The sequence below is a fragment of the Cajanus cajan genome, chromosome 1, assembly GCF_000230855.2.
Source record: "Cajanus cajan strain Asha chromosome 1, NIPB_CcT2T_4, whole genome shotgun sequence".
Lineage (NCBI taxonomy): Eukaryota > Viridiplantae > Streptophyta > Magnoliopsida > Fabales > Fabaceae > Cajanus > Cajanus cajan.
In genome coordinates, this window is record NC_138517.1 from 13,352,957 (window position 1) to 13,367,392 (window position 14,436).

Below are 14,436 nucleotides of genomic sequence, written 5' to 3' on the forward strand. Positions count from 1 at the left end.
ACCCAAGTCAAAGAGCATCTTTGATTTGGTTCCACCAGCTCGCTCTAAGCCATATTAATTCGCTTTGAGTGTCTACACCCCACGTTTAGAGTGAGCCAATTCAAGGGCAACCCTTGGTCGCTCCAAGCGAGCAAGCACAAAAAAACATGCATGAATCCAAGACAAACACAACAACCTTAGAACACTAGAAATTCTCTCATCCTATACAACAATACATTAGAATTTTCCAGCGATAACAACATGCAACTCAAGAATTGAAGAAAAAGAGACTTGCAATACAACACACCATTCAAGTCACTAAATCTTTTCTTCTTCACCAAGAACACCAAGAATAGGAATACAAAGGTTCCACCTTAAAAAATCCAACTTCAATACTTTCCAAAGCATGAATCAATTCAACAAAACACCACACACAACTTAGAAAATCAAATCACAAGTTTTCTTTACTTCTTGGATAACCAAATCAAGAAGAGGAGAAGAGAAGAATGAACTCTCACATAATTTGAGGCTCAAAATTTCAAACTTCAGGAGCTTAAGCTCTCCAAGCAATCCACCCAATCAACTATAGAAGGAGTAGAAGATGAATCAAGGGATGAGGGATTGAAAAGGGTTTTCAAGCTCTAAAGAATCTCTCTCTAGTTTTGCTTAAAACATAAACTTATGAAATTCATATTTTAAGAAAAATTTTATATATCTTTATCTCAACTGACTCAACTAACTCTAATTACAACTAGCCTAATCCAATCCTAGTTTCTTAGGGGCTAACTTAACTCTCAAATTCTCTTGATTTTAGAGTTCCAAAACAATAACACAATTAACAACTAAGACAACAATAATCCTATAATTGGATTAAAACATCATAAAATTGACAGTGATACAATTTAGATTAGTTATAAGTTGTTTTACTTTCTTTGTTTCGTAATAGTTGAATTATAGTAAGTGTAAGATTTATAGAATCGTTATAACTCATAATCTTAACACACTCTCATGGTAAATTAAGATTCAATAAAAAAAAAAGTATATTCATCAAATTTTGTTGTTTCAAGAAAAATACAATTTCAGCCAATAAAAGAATTCCTAACATTTATTATGTAACACCTTTTCAATGCAGGAAAAAGAGAAAGTGGCATAAACTTGAATAAGATTGGGCAGGCCACATGCCACACCATTGAATACGTGTTTTCCTTCTCAAAAGAAAATGTACCAGAAGCCTAGGGGTCTAGCCTTTGAGATATTCTAAAATAAAACAAGTGGTGAGCTAAGCTAACCGCTCCCTTGCATTTGCTCCACTAAGACAAGAACCTTCCTCCCCAAGCTACTATCCTCTCTAAATCAACCTGCCTTCTCTTTTCGACCCTATTCACTTTCTCCCAATGCCAACAATTCTTAGTAAAATGCAACAAATTTTAGTTACACAATCCTAAATATAGTTTGTCTCGAAACTAAAGTTTAATCTCAACAATATACATATATATTTAGTGTACACTTTAATTCCAAGATAAAATTTTAATTTCAAATAAAAAATAACATCAACATGTACAAAGTATTGTACTTATATTTTGTTCACCACATACCAACAACACACAAAGTATTGTATCTAAGTTTTGAAAGAAAAAAAAAAAACAAAATTTTAAATTAAAATTTAATTTTTACTTTAATATTACACACTTACATTTAATACAAATCTCAATAACATTCATTTATACATACTCTTAAGTTTCTTGAGAAGACGAGATGAACCACAAAGATATATAGTATGTACATGTTTCATTCATGAGAAGAACCCAAGTGCAAGGAATTGCCCATCCTTTTCACTTTCCCCTCCCAATATAACCCCCATCTCCCCCCATCCCTCAAAACCTCACCCGACCCTCTCAAAAACTCCGAAACCCAAGTAAAAACAAATGTCTAAACTTGGCGAATTCCACGCGAAACACTTCTCCTTGGCATTCATTTTTGTCGTGAGTCTCCAGCAGCAGGACCACGTCGACGCCCAATCCTCGATGGAGCCAGTCCCGACGTACATCACCCACCACAGCTGGGAGCCCTCGGTGGCCATCACGGTGGGCGCCATCATCCTGGCCCTCCTCCTCATGGCGGCCGTCTGCGTCTACCTGCGGCGCTGCGCGGAGTCCCGCGTCATCGTCGCCAGGCGCACCACCGTCCCCTGCTCCTGCGCGCAGGGGATAAACGCGGAGCTCCTCAGCACGTTCCCCACGCTCTTGTACTCCAACGTCAGGCACCTCAGCAAAGGGAACCACACGCTCGAGTGCGCCGTCTGCTTGACGGACTTCACCGACAAAGACACGCTCCGCCTGCTCCCCAAATGCAGCCACGTCTTCCACCCTCACTGCATTGACTCCTGGCTCGCCTCGCACGTCACCTGCCCCGTTTGCCGCGCCAATCTCAGCGCCGACACGTGCCACCAGGTTGCCGTAACCCTCCCCAACGACGAACCTTCCCTTCACAACGCGCCCGCTGAGGAGAATCAACTTTGTCTTCGAGATTCCGCTTCGGCTAACGATAAAGTGGCTGAGGAGAATCAAGTTTGTAACGACCGCTCCAAGGTAACAGAGGAGAATCAAGCACGTGTTCCGGATCTTGACTCGAGTAATGGGGTGACCAAAGTGGTGTGTTTAAGCGACAAGGTGTTGGAGTCAAATCCGCATTTTGATGCGAGGAGGAAGCTTTCGAGGTCGAACTCGACGGGGCATTCTCTTGTGGAGGCGGGGAAGTGTGTGGAGAGGTACACGTTGAGGTTGCCGGAGGATGTGAGGAGGTACATTCTGGTCAACCATGTTCAACGTTCCTCCAGTGTTAAGGAAACGTGTTGGAGTGACGGAGATGAGGGCTACACGGGGAAGAGGTGGGTGATTTGCACGCCGCCGTTTGTGGCGCCGCGCCATGGTGGTTGATGGAGGAGCTTCGTCGAACACTTGCTATTTGTTCTGCGTTGCTGCCTCTTCGTGAACGCTGCGCCTTTGTTGGGTGGGAAGGGTGGTGGAAATGAAGGTTTGGGATGGTTCAATAAATGGGTCTTTGTCGATTCTTGCGGAGGTTGGGAGGATTTGGGGTTGCAGAGATGAACCAGAGGAATGACTGAGATGGAAGGAGATTAGAACAGTAGAGTCGTCAATGATTGAGTCAACTCGTTTAGTTTACGCTTTTGGCTTATGAGTCAACTCGTTTTTTTTTTTTTTTTTACTTTATTTTTTTAGGATGAGAGAGTGTAAGATCAGTGTTCTTTTGCATATGTTATTTATTTTATTATATTCATTTATAATATACCTAGTATTATTAACCGTGATTATTTCTTATCTTATCTTCTTGTCTACGATGATTTATACTATAATGATGTAGGGGCACTTAGTTTTGTCGGACTTTGTAAATCGCTGAATCTGTTCCTCTTTTGGTAAAGCTAAATCGGATCTTTAATGTATTTTATTATTTACACAGCCTTGTTATGTTTTTTCCCCCTGGATTTGAAAACTTCTATAAAAAAAAAAAAAAAAGTGAATAAATAATACGTTATTTTTTTATATAATAACTATTAAAAAAAATATGTCAAAAATAATTTTTAATAAATTCATACCAAAGATAAATTTTGAGTAGACAACTATGTAAACAAGTTTACAGTAACAATTCGTGATAATTAAATCTATTTTTGATTAATCGACACAAGTGTACATAGAAATTAGAAAGAAATTAGGATAAAAATGAAACAAATGACCAAGATTTCTTGTGACAAACTTGAGAAGCAACAACTTCTCCGACGTTGCATCAGGTCTTACCCTTGAGAAAAGAATTAAATCTTAAAGAAAAATATCTCATGAGTTTATCTTCACAATAAACTAATGATAAATAACCTTTACATTTTAATGAGTTAAAATACAACACACTTAAGATTAAAATAAATGATAAATACACCTAAAATATAATGTAACTTCAAAGAATTTCTATGCTTATTTTATTTATAAATGAATTATTCTCACCTTCCACCATTAAGTTTTCATCAAAATTAATAACTATACTTCGAAGCCATTTAGATGGGCTAAAGATGTGTTAGTGCCTTTCATTATCAATCAGAAACGAGGCCAATTGAATCGCTGACAAACACTCCATGTAAGTGGCACAAGAGTTTAGGATAGGATTGCTTTTACTTTTGGAATGATATCAAAGAGACATAATGACGGTGAAAAGATGAATTTCAAAACAAAATTTAAAGAGTTAATTGCATGATGCAGAAGCCGAAAAGAGCACAACATTGGTTTTTAATCCTTAAAATTTAAAATTTCCCCAAATATAAGCTTCACTTCATACTAAAAGTTGCTCCTCACCACAAGTACTTTCCCGCTGAATTAACTTGGCTAAAAAACAGAGTCCTTCAAATCACTTGCAAGCCAAATCCAAGAGGGGGGTGCATCATGCACAAGAGACCAAAGAGATACAGTTTTGGGATAACCTAATTTGCCAATCACCCACCTAGTTTTCTTTTTTCGTGGCCAAGACAAATTTTCGGATAAGCTTTAGTATAATTAATGTCATTTGCACATTCACACGAAAACACAAATTAAGATAATGACGCATCAAACACCTCGTTATGATAAATCACAGTCACTTTGGCCATTATTGGTGCTCTATACAACATGTGGTTGCTAAGATTACAAATATGGGTCAATAACTTTGGCTGATTTGGGTTTGCAACGTATAAAAAGGGGATGATAAGTGTGCCTCCAATTTCTCCAGTTTTCTGGTCCAACATGATTTCACTAAATGACAGTGACAATGAGTCTTAAGCAGCTTGATTTGAAGGGGTAGAGCCCAACATGATAGGCTTTTGTCTTTCCCTGGATGTTATCTGTGGCTCTTGAAAAGCAAGGAAAAGCAAGAATAAAATTAGCATTTAACCTCCAATTTCACAAAATAAATGTAAGGTACAGAAAATGGAGACAAAAGAAATACCAAACGCAAAATTGATAAGTCCAGAGCTACTATTGTTTGTAAGCAATTAAAGCATGAATATGTTAACTATTGGTTAATGTCCTTTATTATCTTTACTAGTATGCAACAGAAACACTTGTATGTTAAACAGAACCAAGCATTACCTAACGATATGCAAACCATACTATGTATAGAATATTAAATGTAAACATTGGCGTATTTTAAGGCACTTGATTGCCAATTTCCTATCAATTATTCGCGATATGCATGCAATAATAAGGTAAATTTGTTTAAAGATTATTTTAGCCATCTGATTAGGCCAAAATGGAAAGTGCTGCAGGTCTGCACCCTTTTAGAGTTGAAATGGCTGTTTTAACAGGTCTTTCATCGACATGACAAAATGAGGTTCTCATGTATGCTTTAATTCTAGCTGCCTTGTAAATAAATTATAAAATATTTACTCTAGCTATTAAAAATAAGACTTTAATTTTATGGATTATGATTGTAAAAAAAAAAAAAAAATCATTGTAACTCAATAAGGAATAATAGTATATATGACCTGTAAAGTTTTTATTTTGTAAAAAATCAACAAACTTACATCTAATCAGAAAAGCCTTAAAAAATTTACAGTCATATAGTATTTACTCTAAACAAACTGAATCATTTTCCATTCGGAAAGATAATTAAAGTGTGGGTAACTAATGAAGCTTGATAGAAATGCCAAAAGCGACGATCACTTTACTCCAAGAATCTGCTAATTTCTTCTTTCTCCACCTTGGTGTGTGAGGTGTAAGCTATTGCGTATGGGACAACCTTTTAGATTGTACAATCTTTTAGTTAAGTACGGTTAAAGTTCTTGATTTAAATTAATAATTTAGAAAAAGTTGAACAAATTAGTATGCTACTGAGATTGGACATTTTGATATTTGAAGTGAGCATCTTAGTACCAGTAAGATAAAATATGTATCAGGAGTTTTGCTTTTTATAGTTAATTAAAAAATAAGTGATCTTTTAGGATGAACTTAAAAGGATTTATATGCACCATGCTCCTACCTACTATTCACGATATTATAAAATAAATATTGAGCTACTTGAAGACAAGAGTGGGGAAAAGCATCCAAATTAAAGATGAGAAGGACATATACTAGTAAACAAGCACGTAAAGATAAAATTTAAGAGTTTTTCAAAATTGGGATTGCTTGATTGAAGTGGAGAGAAAACCACTACTGATGCAAAGATTGCAAACACTTTTGACGGGTAGGAGTGATCACCTTGATTCAAAAAAGAGAAGATAAGAAGAAAGGGTGAAGCGTCCAAATAGATAGAGTAAGAATAATTAAAGGGTTTTTCTTGCAATGCAATGCCAATAAAAGGCAGTGACCCTTGTGGTTGCAACATAAGCTGTACAGCAGAACCATCAACTATGTGAGACCCACAGTAAGATAAACATGGATGCAATAACAGAATATTTTTGATGGACATAAGTACAGTACACACTACACGGAGAAAGGGCTCCTAAAGGAAAGAATTCCAGTTTCCAACTATACCGAGTCTGGATCATATTATGTTTAATTAAATTGAAACTTCCAGATATTGATATCGAGGAAAATCAGTACTCAACATAACATAAAGAATGATTATAAATCTGCTTGCAACATTTTCCTACGAAGCCTTATATTTCATTTGTATGGTAAATAGAAAAATACGAATAAAACATTCATTTGAACACACTTCCTTTTATTAATTAAAACTTATTAAAAATAATAAAAATTAATAGATCTTATATCCTATTTAATAAATCTCCAATGGTTTTTTAGTTTTCAAAAAATTTAACCTAGAAAAAATGTATATTAAAAAAATATGTCTTTAACACTTTTCATAACACATTTAAGATGTCTTTATATTTCGAACATTAAATATTTAATTTTTATTTAATACTTTTTTGTATGATAGTAAAAACAAATTGTAGAAGACTTGGTAATAAGATATAACATTTCTTTAAAACTAGTCTATCTCTATCATGATTTTAATTTTGATCAACCGGTAAAAAATGATACAGTATCATTCAATCATTTGTTCATACCGCATTAAAAAATTTAATTTTTGATTAGTTTATGGGTTTCTAAATGATGTGACAATAAATGATTAGAGAATAATATTTAACAATATCAATAAAGTAAATCAAATCCCATACAAGTGGGAAGTTTTCTTTTGGTAGGTACATAAAATGGATCTAATCTCAAATTTAGAAGGGAAGTGACCAGTGACCTCTAATCCGATAACCACTAATCCACATAACGGGTTGTTTTCTAAATAAATTCACAACTTTATTATGCTTACCATTAAATAAAAAAACCTGATTTAGTGGGAAAAAGACTTGTTTGTTATTGTTGTTTATATTCATATTACTTTTTATGTACATCAAAAATATCTATTACTCCACAGTATAAAGAGTAAACTTTATTTAATAGTTTATTAAATTTTAAACTATTAAATAAATATATTTTCCCTTACACCTATTATTGAAAACAAACATACAATCCAGAATAGTCCCACTTCTCTTCCTTTTTTCTTTTTTTTTTCAAAAGTGGCAGAATTAGGGAGAGGGGCCTGAGATTTATATGTATGAATAACTTTTCCCCTAAACCGTAAACCAATGGAAGAAATTCTGAAGCATACCGGATCAAAGATAACAATCATAGTACTGTGGAACATGTACTATTGCAATTATGTGAGGATTAGCACTAGAAATAAAATAATGTGAGGATTAAAGTAAGATTATAATAATGAACGTCATACACGTTGACACCTAAATGTTCCTAAGAATCTCTAACAATGAAGACACCAAAAGCTTGGAAATGTTGACACACTTTTTCTAGTGAAATATGTTGCTTCACAACTGTCCTCTACAAAACGAAAAATATATTCCAACGCGGAGCTAATGGAACGAAAGGAGAGTTATAACTTACTTGAAATAAGGGCCTTTGGTCTGTTCTTGAACAGAATCTTATGTCTAATGATTCCAACAACTTGCAGCTCCACCTTACAATCACTTTCTCCATCACGATGCTTTACTTTCTTGAGCACCACCATTGGCTTCTTCAAGGGAACCTTTGACCCTGTCAGTTCGTGGTATCCAATAGTGAAGGTGTAGACTTCCTGAACAACAAAAGTCATGAACACAAAAGATTAGTTTACCATTAACTAAAATAAAAGTAAAAAAATCGAAATTTTGTTGGTAACCGTTGATTTTGAACATTGAAGCCAACTTCGGTCAAGCAATCAAGTTCATTGTTTAATTGATCCCACCATTTTTCGTGGACAACCATTTTTTAATTATAAAAATATAATCGCATTCATTCTGTCCGTACCTTTTCTAATTCTATTATGATAGCTAAAAAAGTTGACACTATTTTTCTTAAGATACAAAATCTTCAATTTGAAGCGCCACACTCCCCCTCTTTCCACTCTCATAATCAGACTTTTTATTTTTATTTTTTTCTTCTCTGTTATGAGCTAAATCTGCAAACAATTAAAGATCATTTCTCTCAATTATTTTTATCATACTTTTCATTTGATCTTCTGATCTAGTTATTCATTTCAATTTAAAGATAATTTTATATTATAATTCAAACTCTTTAATATGAATTAAAAATAATTTATACATTCAAAAAATTCATTTATTATTAAATTTAATTATAATATATTTATACATTTAAGATATTTATTTAGTCCGATTTTTAATCATATAGGTAACAATTGTCATATATAATGCAGAAGCTGACATATTTTTTTAATTGATCCAATATATCATCATTTAAAGTAATAATTAATCTCTGAAAAAGAATCATAAACAAAAGCTAGGATTTTCAAAATAAAGAGAACTAGATCGTCATCTATAGCAAAATCTACTTATCCAACTACTATTTTTTCTCCACAAAATTCAAAATCCAATTTAAAGAAATTGAATACAATACAACTAAGACATAAGGAAACTAAATACAATACCATTAATATCAAATGCCGGCCTACATACAATTGAGAGAGTGTATTTGCACTCCCTAACTTTAAGGATCATATATATATATATATATATATATATGTCTTGAAGTAAGATTTTTGGCTCTCTAAATTTATATTTTGAAATCACTCTTCCTAATTTTTCAATTGTTGTTAATTTGTTTTTATTAGCTAATTTATTTCTTATATTATGCTCTTTTTTAACTTAATTTTAAATTTTAAGAGTATTTTGTAATTTTATTTATTGATATATATAATAATATTTTTTTATTTTGTAAATAAATTACCCACCGACCCAATGTGCTAGTTTCGCTACTACTAACTAATCACAAGGAGAGAGAATATAGCACCACTATAACGAACGAGTTGATAAAGTAATAAGCAATAATAAATATCAATAAATAAATAAAATAAAAGTTAGCAGAACAAAAAAAAAAAGAGGCTAATAATAGAGCATCAGGTAAAGAATTGAAAATCCAATACTTAATCCAATTACTACAGTTGCACCTATCAATATTCTCATAGCACTACTAGTTAGCAGAACCCTAAAAATCGTGATAAATGTTTTAAATTGCGATTTCGGAGACTTTGAATGGTTTAAACCCTAAATTCGGTGGCGGCAGTACGAGGCGCATTGGTTAATTAAAACGCAAGGTGCGATTGCAATCGCAAATTGAAAAGGCGAATAGAACGAAAGGGATTGGTTGAGAAGAATGATGAGAGAGGAACCTGAGAAGAAGGACGACAGAGAGTGGCGATGTGAAGATTTGGGAGGGAATCGTGGAATCCTGGGTGTGGCTCCACCACTCCTTGAAGTTCTATGACGCCCCATTCCTCGCAGCTTCCTTCGCCACAGTTACACCTCACTCGAATCTCCATCTTTTCCCTTCTCTCTCTACATTTAGGAGTGAAGATTGGGTTTTTATTAGCCTGAGTTTTGGTTTAGCGGCAAAATCCCTTTCTTTTTCCCGCGCAATTTGGTACCAAAATGAAGACTAAGAGGAATGTTAATTGTTACTTGTTACATATTCTCTCTAACAATTTATTTATTTCTAATGTTTTTATTGTTAATTAAAATTACAAATTTTAATGAATTGTATGTTTTATTTCATTTAACAAATATTAAAAAATTATCTTCGATAAACTTCGGTCAATTGAAAAAAGAATGTTATAAAATTTGTTGTTGATATTTCTCTCACATTAAATGTAGATTTTTAAGAGTTTTTTTTCTTTTAATTATTCATATGACAAAAGAAAGATGTTTTTCTCTCACACTAAATATAGATTTTAAGGATATTTTCTTTAAAAAGATATCTTTGTAAGATAATTATAGTATTATTATAAAGTATTTATTGTTGTAAGGAATAATTAATCTAAGTATTTTTTAATATAATTTATATTATAATTAAAGTCAGAATTTGAATCATGAATAAATTGTTATTATTTGTCTCAATCAATATTGATAGTTAAAAAAAATAAATATTTCGCCAATAATTTTTTAGAAAAATTGAATAAAAGTAAAAAGCATTTTTAGTTTATTAATTTGTATATAATATATATTGATAGCTTCTCATTTTCTTAAGTTATGTGCTGAAGTGGATATATGGATCAAGATGTACGGATCAACCATTAAGTTTGCAATTTGAACAAATATGAGACCTTTTTTTTTTTTATCGAACTATATCAAATTTTTTACTTGACCCAAGTTTGTGGACTTAATTTGTGAAGTCCACAGCCTAACTGATTTAATAACAATATGTTTTATTTTTCTTCTTTAAAACACTAAGATTTTAATATTTAATTATTATAAAGTTTATAATTAGTATAATCATTTGAATTTTTACAAAATTAAGATTTTAATGTTTGCTTAGTGTATTTTAATTTTTAAGATATTAAAATTTTGATATTTTATTTTAGAATGTATAAATATGAATATTTTTTTAGAATGCATAAACACTAATATATATTTTTTACACCTATAAACATGAATATTTTAATATCTTAATACTCATTCTGCCAGCGAGTAGCTGGCGCGTGATCCCCAGGGGGTTAAGTTATGAATAGTTAACTAGTTATTAGGGATTCCAGAAAAAAGACCAACTAGTTAATGGAATTATTTTGTTTATTATTATTGATTTAAATGTATGAGAATTAATTGTAAAAGAAATAGAATATTGTAAATTAACAGCTAAATGTAAAACTATTCATCTTTTTATAATCATTTTATTAATACCAACTATTAAATAGTAAGTATTTATTATTAAAAATAATAATTAATCTTTATAAGAAACATATATGAATTAGATGTTTCATTATCAATATAATATATTTTATACCTAAAATTAAAACTTAAATCTTAAACAATATTTAGTTAAGAAATACAAATCGTTATCATATGTATTAATCAATGCTAAGCAAATTTCTTCTTTAAATATATAGTAATTCATGGGTTTTTGAAAATAATATTTTTTTCTAAAAATAATTATGAAAAACTATTTAAAAACAAAATTATTCATATTAAATATATTTGAACATATATGGAGAATGTGTTTGTTTTGAAGAATAATATCATATTTTTGGGAATCTCATTCTTAGGAATATTATATTAAAAAAAATTGTCATCTATCCAATAATGTTATTCTTATGAACATGTTTGGTTGACATATAATAATTTTACAAAAAAAAATTTATTTAATTAAAATGTGAAAATGAGTAAAGAAATGTGAAATAATATGTGGAAAGAGGTATTTATTAGAGGAAAAAATTATAACTTTCATTCTCAAGGGAATACAAGATATCAATTCTCACAATGAGAATGAAAAACATGTCAAATGAGTAACACTATAATTTTCTTAATTATTGTTGTTTCTTTTCAATAATTAATTGTTGCAACATGTGTTGTTTGTTGAGAAATTTTGGGGATCAAGGAATTTTTCAGGAGCTTTTAGATGTCTAGTATGTTTTTTTGGGTAGATGTCTAGTTTGACTCCAAAGGGAAAGTATATAAGGTTTCTTTAAAGAATTGAGTTTCATAAGTTCAATTCTTAAGAAAACTTAGAAAAATAAGCAAGATATAAGTGCTTTGAAATCAATGAATTTTCTCTACATCTCTAAACCTTATCTTGAGAGGGTTATTCTTTCCCCTGGAGTATTGATTAGCTGTGATTATTGATTCAGGTTAGTAGAACTATGAATTAGAGTAGTTGAGTAGTGTAGAGTTTCCTCAGAGGAGCTTGCAAGAGTGTTGTGTCGATAGGGGTTAGTTGTGTGTGTGTTGAATGTCGCGAGAGAGTTGTGTCGAGATGGTTCATTTTTGTGAGTCGAAGGTCAGCACCAGAGCCTATATGAGTGCCCGCGTGAGTGTTGTGTCGAGAGGGTTTAGATGCCGTCAAAATTTTCCTTCACTTCTACATTGTCCAAATGCAAAACTTGATGTAGAATAACTTTGTGATTCCATTTCCACATCGGTCAGCAACAAAATCGATGTAGAATTTTTCATATGTACATCGTCGTTTCTCCACAAAATCGATGTAAATATGTTTACATCTTCTATTTATTTAAAAAATTACCATCGCGTTTCTTATTTACATCGTTTCTAGTGGAACCGATGTAGATATAATGATGTAGAATAGTGTTTTTCTAGTAGTGTTAGAATCGCTTTCTTCTTCCTCTTCCTCTTTTTTGGAGTAATCTCAAAGTAAGGGAAGTTATAAATGATTATTTGTTGAATTGATGAATTGAATGTTGTTTGAACTACTCAAAATATGGTTGTATTGATGATTGAATAATGAATTTTCTTATGTTGTAAGGTTTTGAGAGTTTTAAATATGTGGGGAGGTTTTTGAACAAATAATGATCAAATTTATGTTGCATGTTGTTATTATGAGTTGATTCAAGTTGTTGATGATGTATATGAGTGATATCTTGCATTGCATGTTGGAGATTTTTTTAGCTTCAGGTGAATTGAGCAAATACGCGAATCTACTAAGTGTGAATTTCAAACATTGTGTCAGACATGGCTTAAATTAACAATTCTCTATGTCACTCACACCAGATGCAAGAATGGTGGTGTTGAGTGAGAGGAGAGAGAAAAGTCTTTGACTTGTGTGACATGAGTTAAATGGCATTGGATGTTAGGTAAGAGAATTGTCTCTGACTTGATGACGTTGGACCCTAAGTTGTGTAACAGCTAGCATGACCAAGATAGAGCTTTCTACCTAAGTAACGTCAAACACAAATGGAGTTACGTTGGATGTGAGGATATAGAATTCTCTCTACCTGAATTGGAACCGAGCATGTGTTTACCCATGACAAGCGTGATTCTTTTAAGGGATCTTTGATCTCATCCGCACCAGGTTAGGTGTATGTCGTTGGGCATGGATTGCTTTATGAAAACTTATTATATGTTTAATGAAATATTGAATATGGATATTATAGGTGAATCTATTACATGTTGTATGTTGATTAATGTTGTGAGTTATATATTCATTGATATGAGATAATGCATATAGATGAATAATTGTTGAACTATTGAGGCATTGATGCAGAGAAATGCTTTAGGCATTTAGGCATGTTATGTTGATTAATTGTTGAATGGTGAGGTGATGATGCAAAGAGTGCTCAAGGCATTTTGGTATCAGGGTGTGTAGTGTTGATCAACTTAAGACTAGAACAAAGGATATTTTCGAAAGTTGAATATCCCATTGTGAAGATATTGGTGTGGTGCTTTATGAGCCCAATTATTGAAAACCCTTCTTGGTGGTTGACTCAAAGTGGATAGTTGAGTCTAGTTGATGTAGCATGTGAATTAGGTCGAGACATATATGTATAAAATGACCAACCATGTAAAGTACAAGGTTGGGAGCTTGGTCCCTAACTAAGTACTGGTAGAGCGCAGTAGTTGGAGAGTAATTGGTTGATTAATCTCATAGGAGACTTATTGTTGTAAGTTAATGTTGTGGTAGGCCTATACGCTAGTTGTTCTACCTTGATAGAAATACTAGACTTCTTAGTTTAAACGACAAAATTTGAGAAATCATGTTATTAGGGATTGGTATCCCAATTGGTTGTTAATCTATCTTGTGTAAAAAATCATGTTGATTCGATAGGGTCAAACCACTTAGACTACTTACCTTTGTTGCAGGAGATCTCCGTAGGTGAATGTGTAATGATGCATGTAGTTGAGATGTTGTGCATATAATGTATTGATTGGTGTTGTTCATAAGCTTTGTTGACTATATTGTTGAATGAAATTTATGTGGTGAAATATGAAATTATCATATGTTATTAAGTTGCTTACCTTGGTAAGATGTGAATGTCATGTTGAGGTGTCTTCTTGTGATGCTAAGTTGTAGACCATGAGGTGTATGTTGTGTGGTTTACATGTTAGTGTTTGTTGTATAGTTGTTTTGCTTATATACTTGTATATTTTCATTCTTTTGAATGTTAGTTTATCCTTACATATTTTTTTGTTGA

The 14,436-nt window shown here is 32.3% G+C and overlaps 2 protein-coding genes across 2 annotated transcripts; one reads left to right on the top strand and one right to left on the bottom strand.

Annotated features, from left to right (window-relative positions):
• The first annotated feature begins 1,731 nt into the window (after positions 1-1,731).
• On the top strand, positions 1,732-3,310 carry LOC109790516 (E3 ubiquitin-protein ligase ATL6). Its single transcript, XM_020349693.3, has one exon. It carries the CDS (start codon positions 1,905-1,907, stop codon positions 2,913-2,915), a length of 1,011 nt encoding a protein of 336 aa, XP_020205282.2. The 5' UTR covers positions 1,732-1,904; the 3' UTR covers positions 2,916-3,310.
• LOC109790517 (chromosome transmission fidelity-like protein) lies at positions 3,187-9,957 on the bottom strand. Its single transcript, XM_020349694.3, has 3 exons — positions 9,691-9,957; positions 7,911-8,100; positions 3,187-4,866 (listed from the first exon to the last, which is right to left on the bottom strand). Exons 1-3 carry the CDS (start codon positions 9,838-9,840, stop codon positions 4,793-4,795), a joined length of 414 nt encoding a protein of 137 aa, XP_020205283.1. The 5' UTR covers positions 9,841-9,957; the 3' UTR covers positions 3,187-4,792.
• Positions 9,958-14,436: the final 4,479 nt, after the last annotated feature.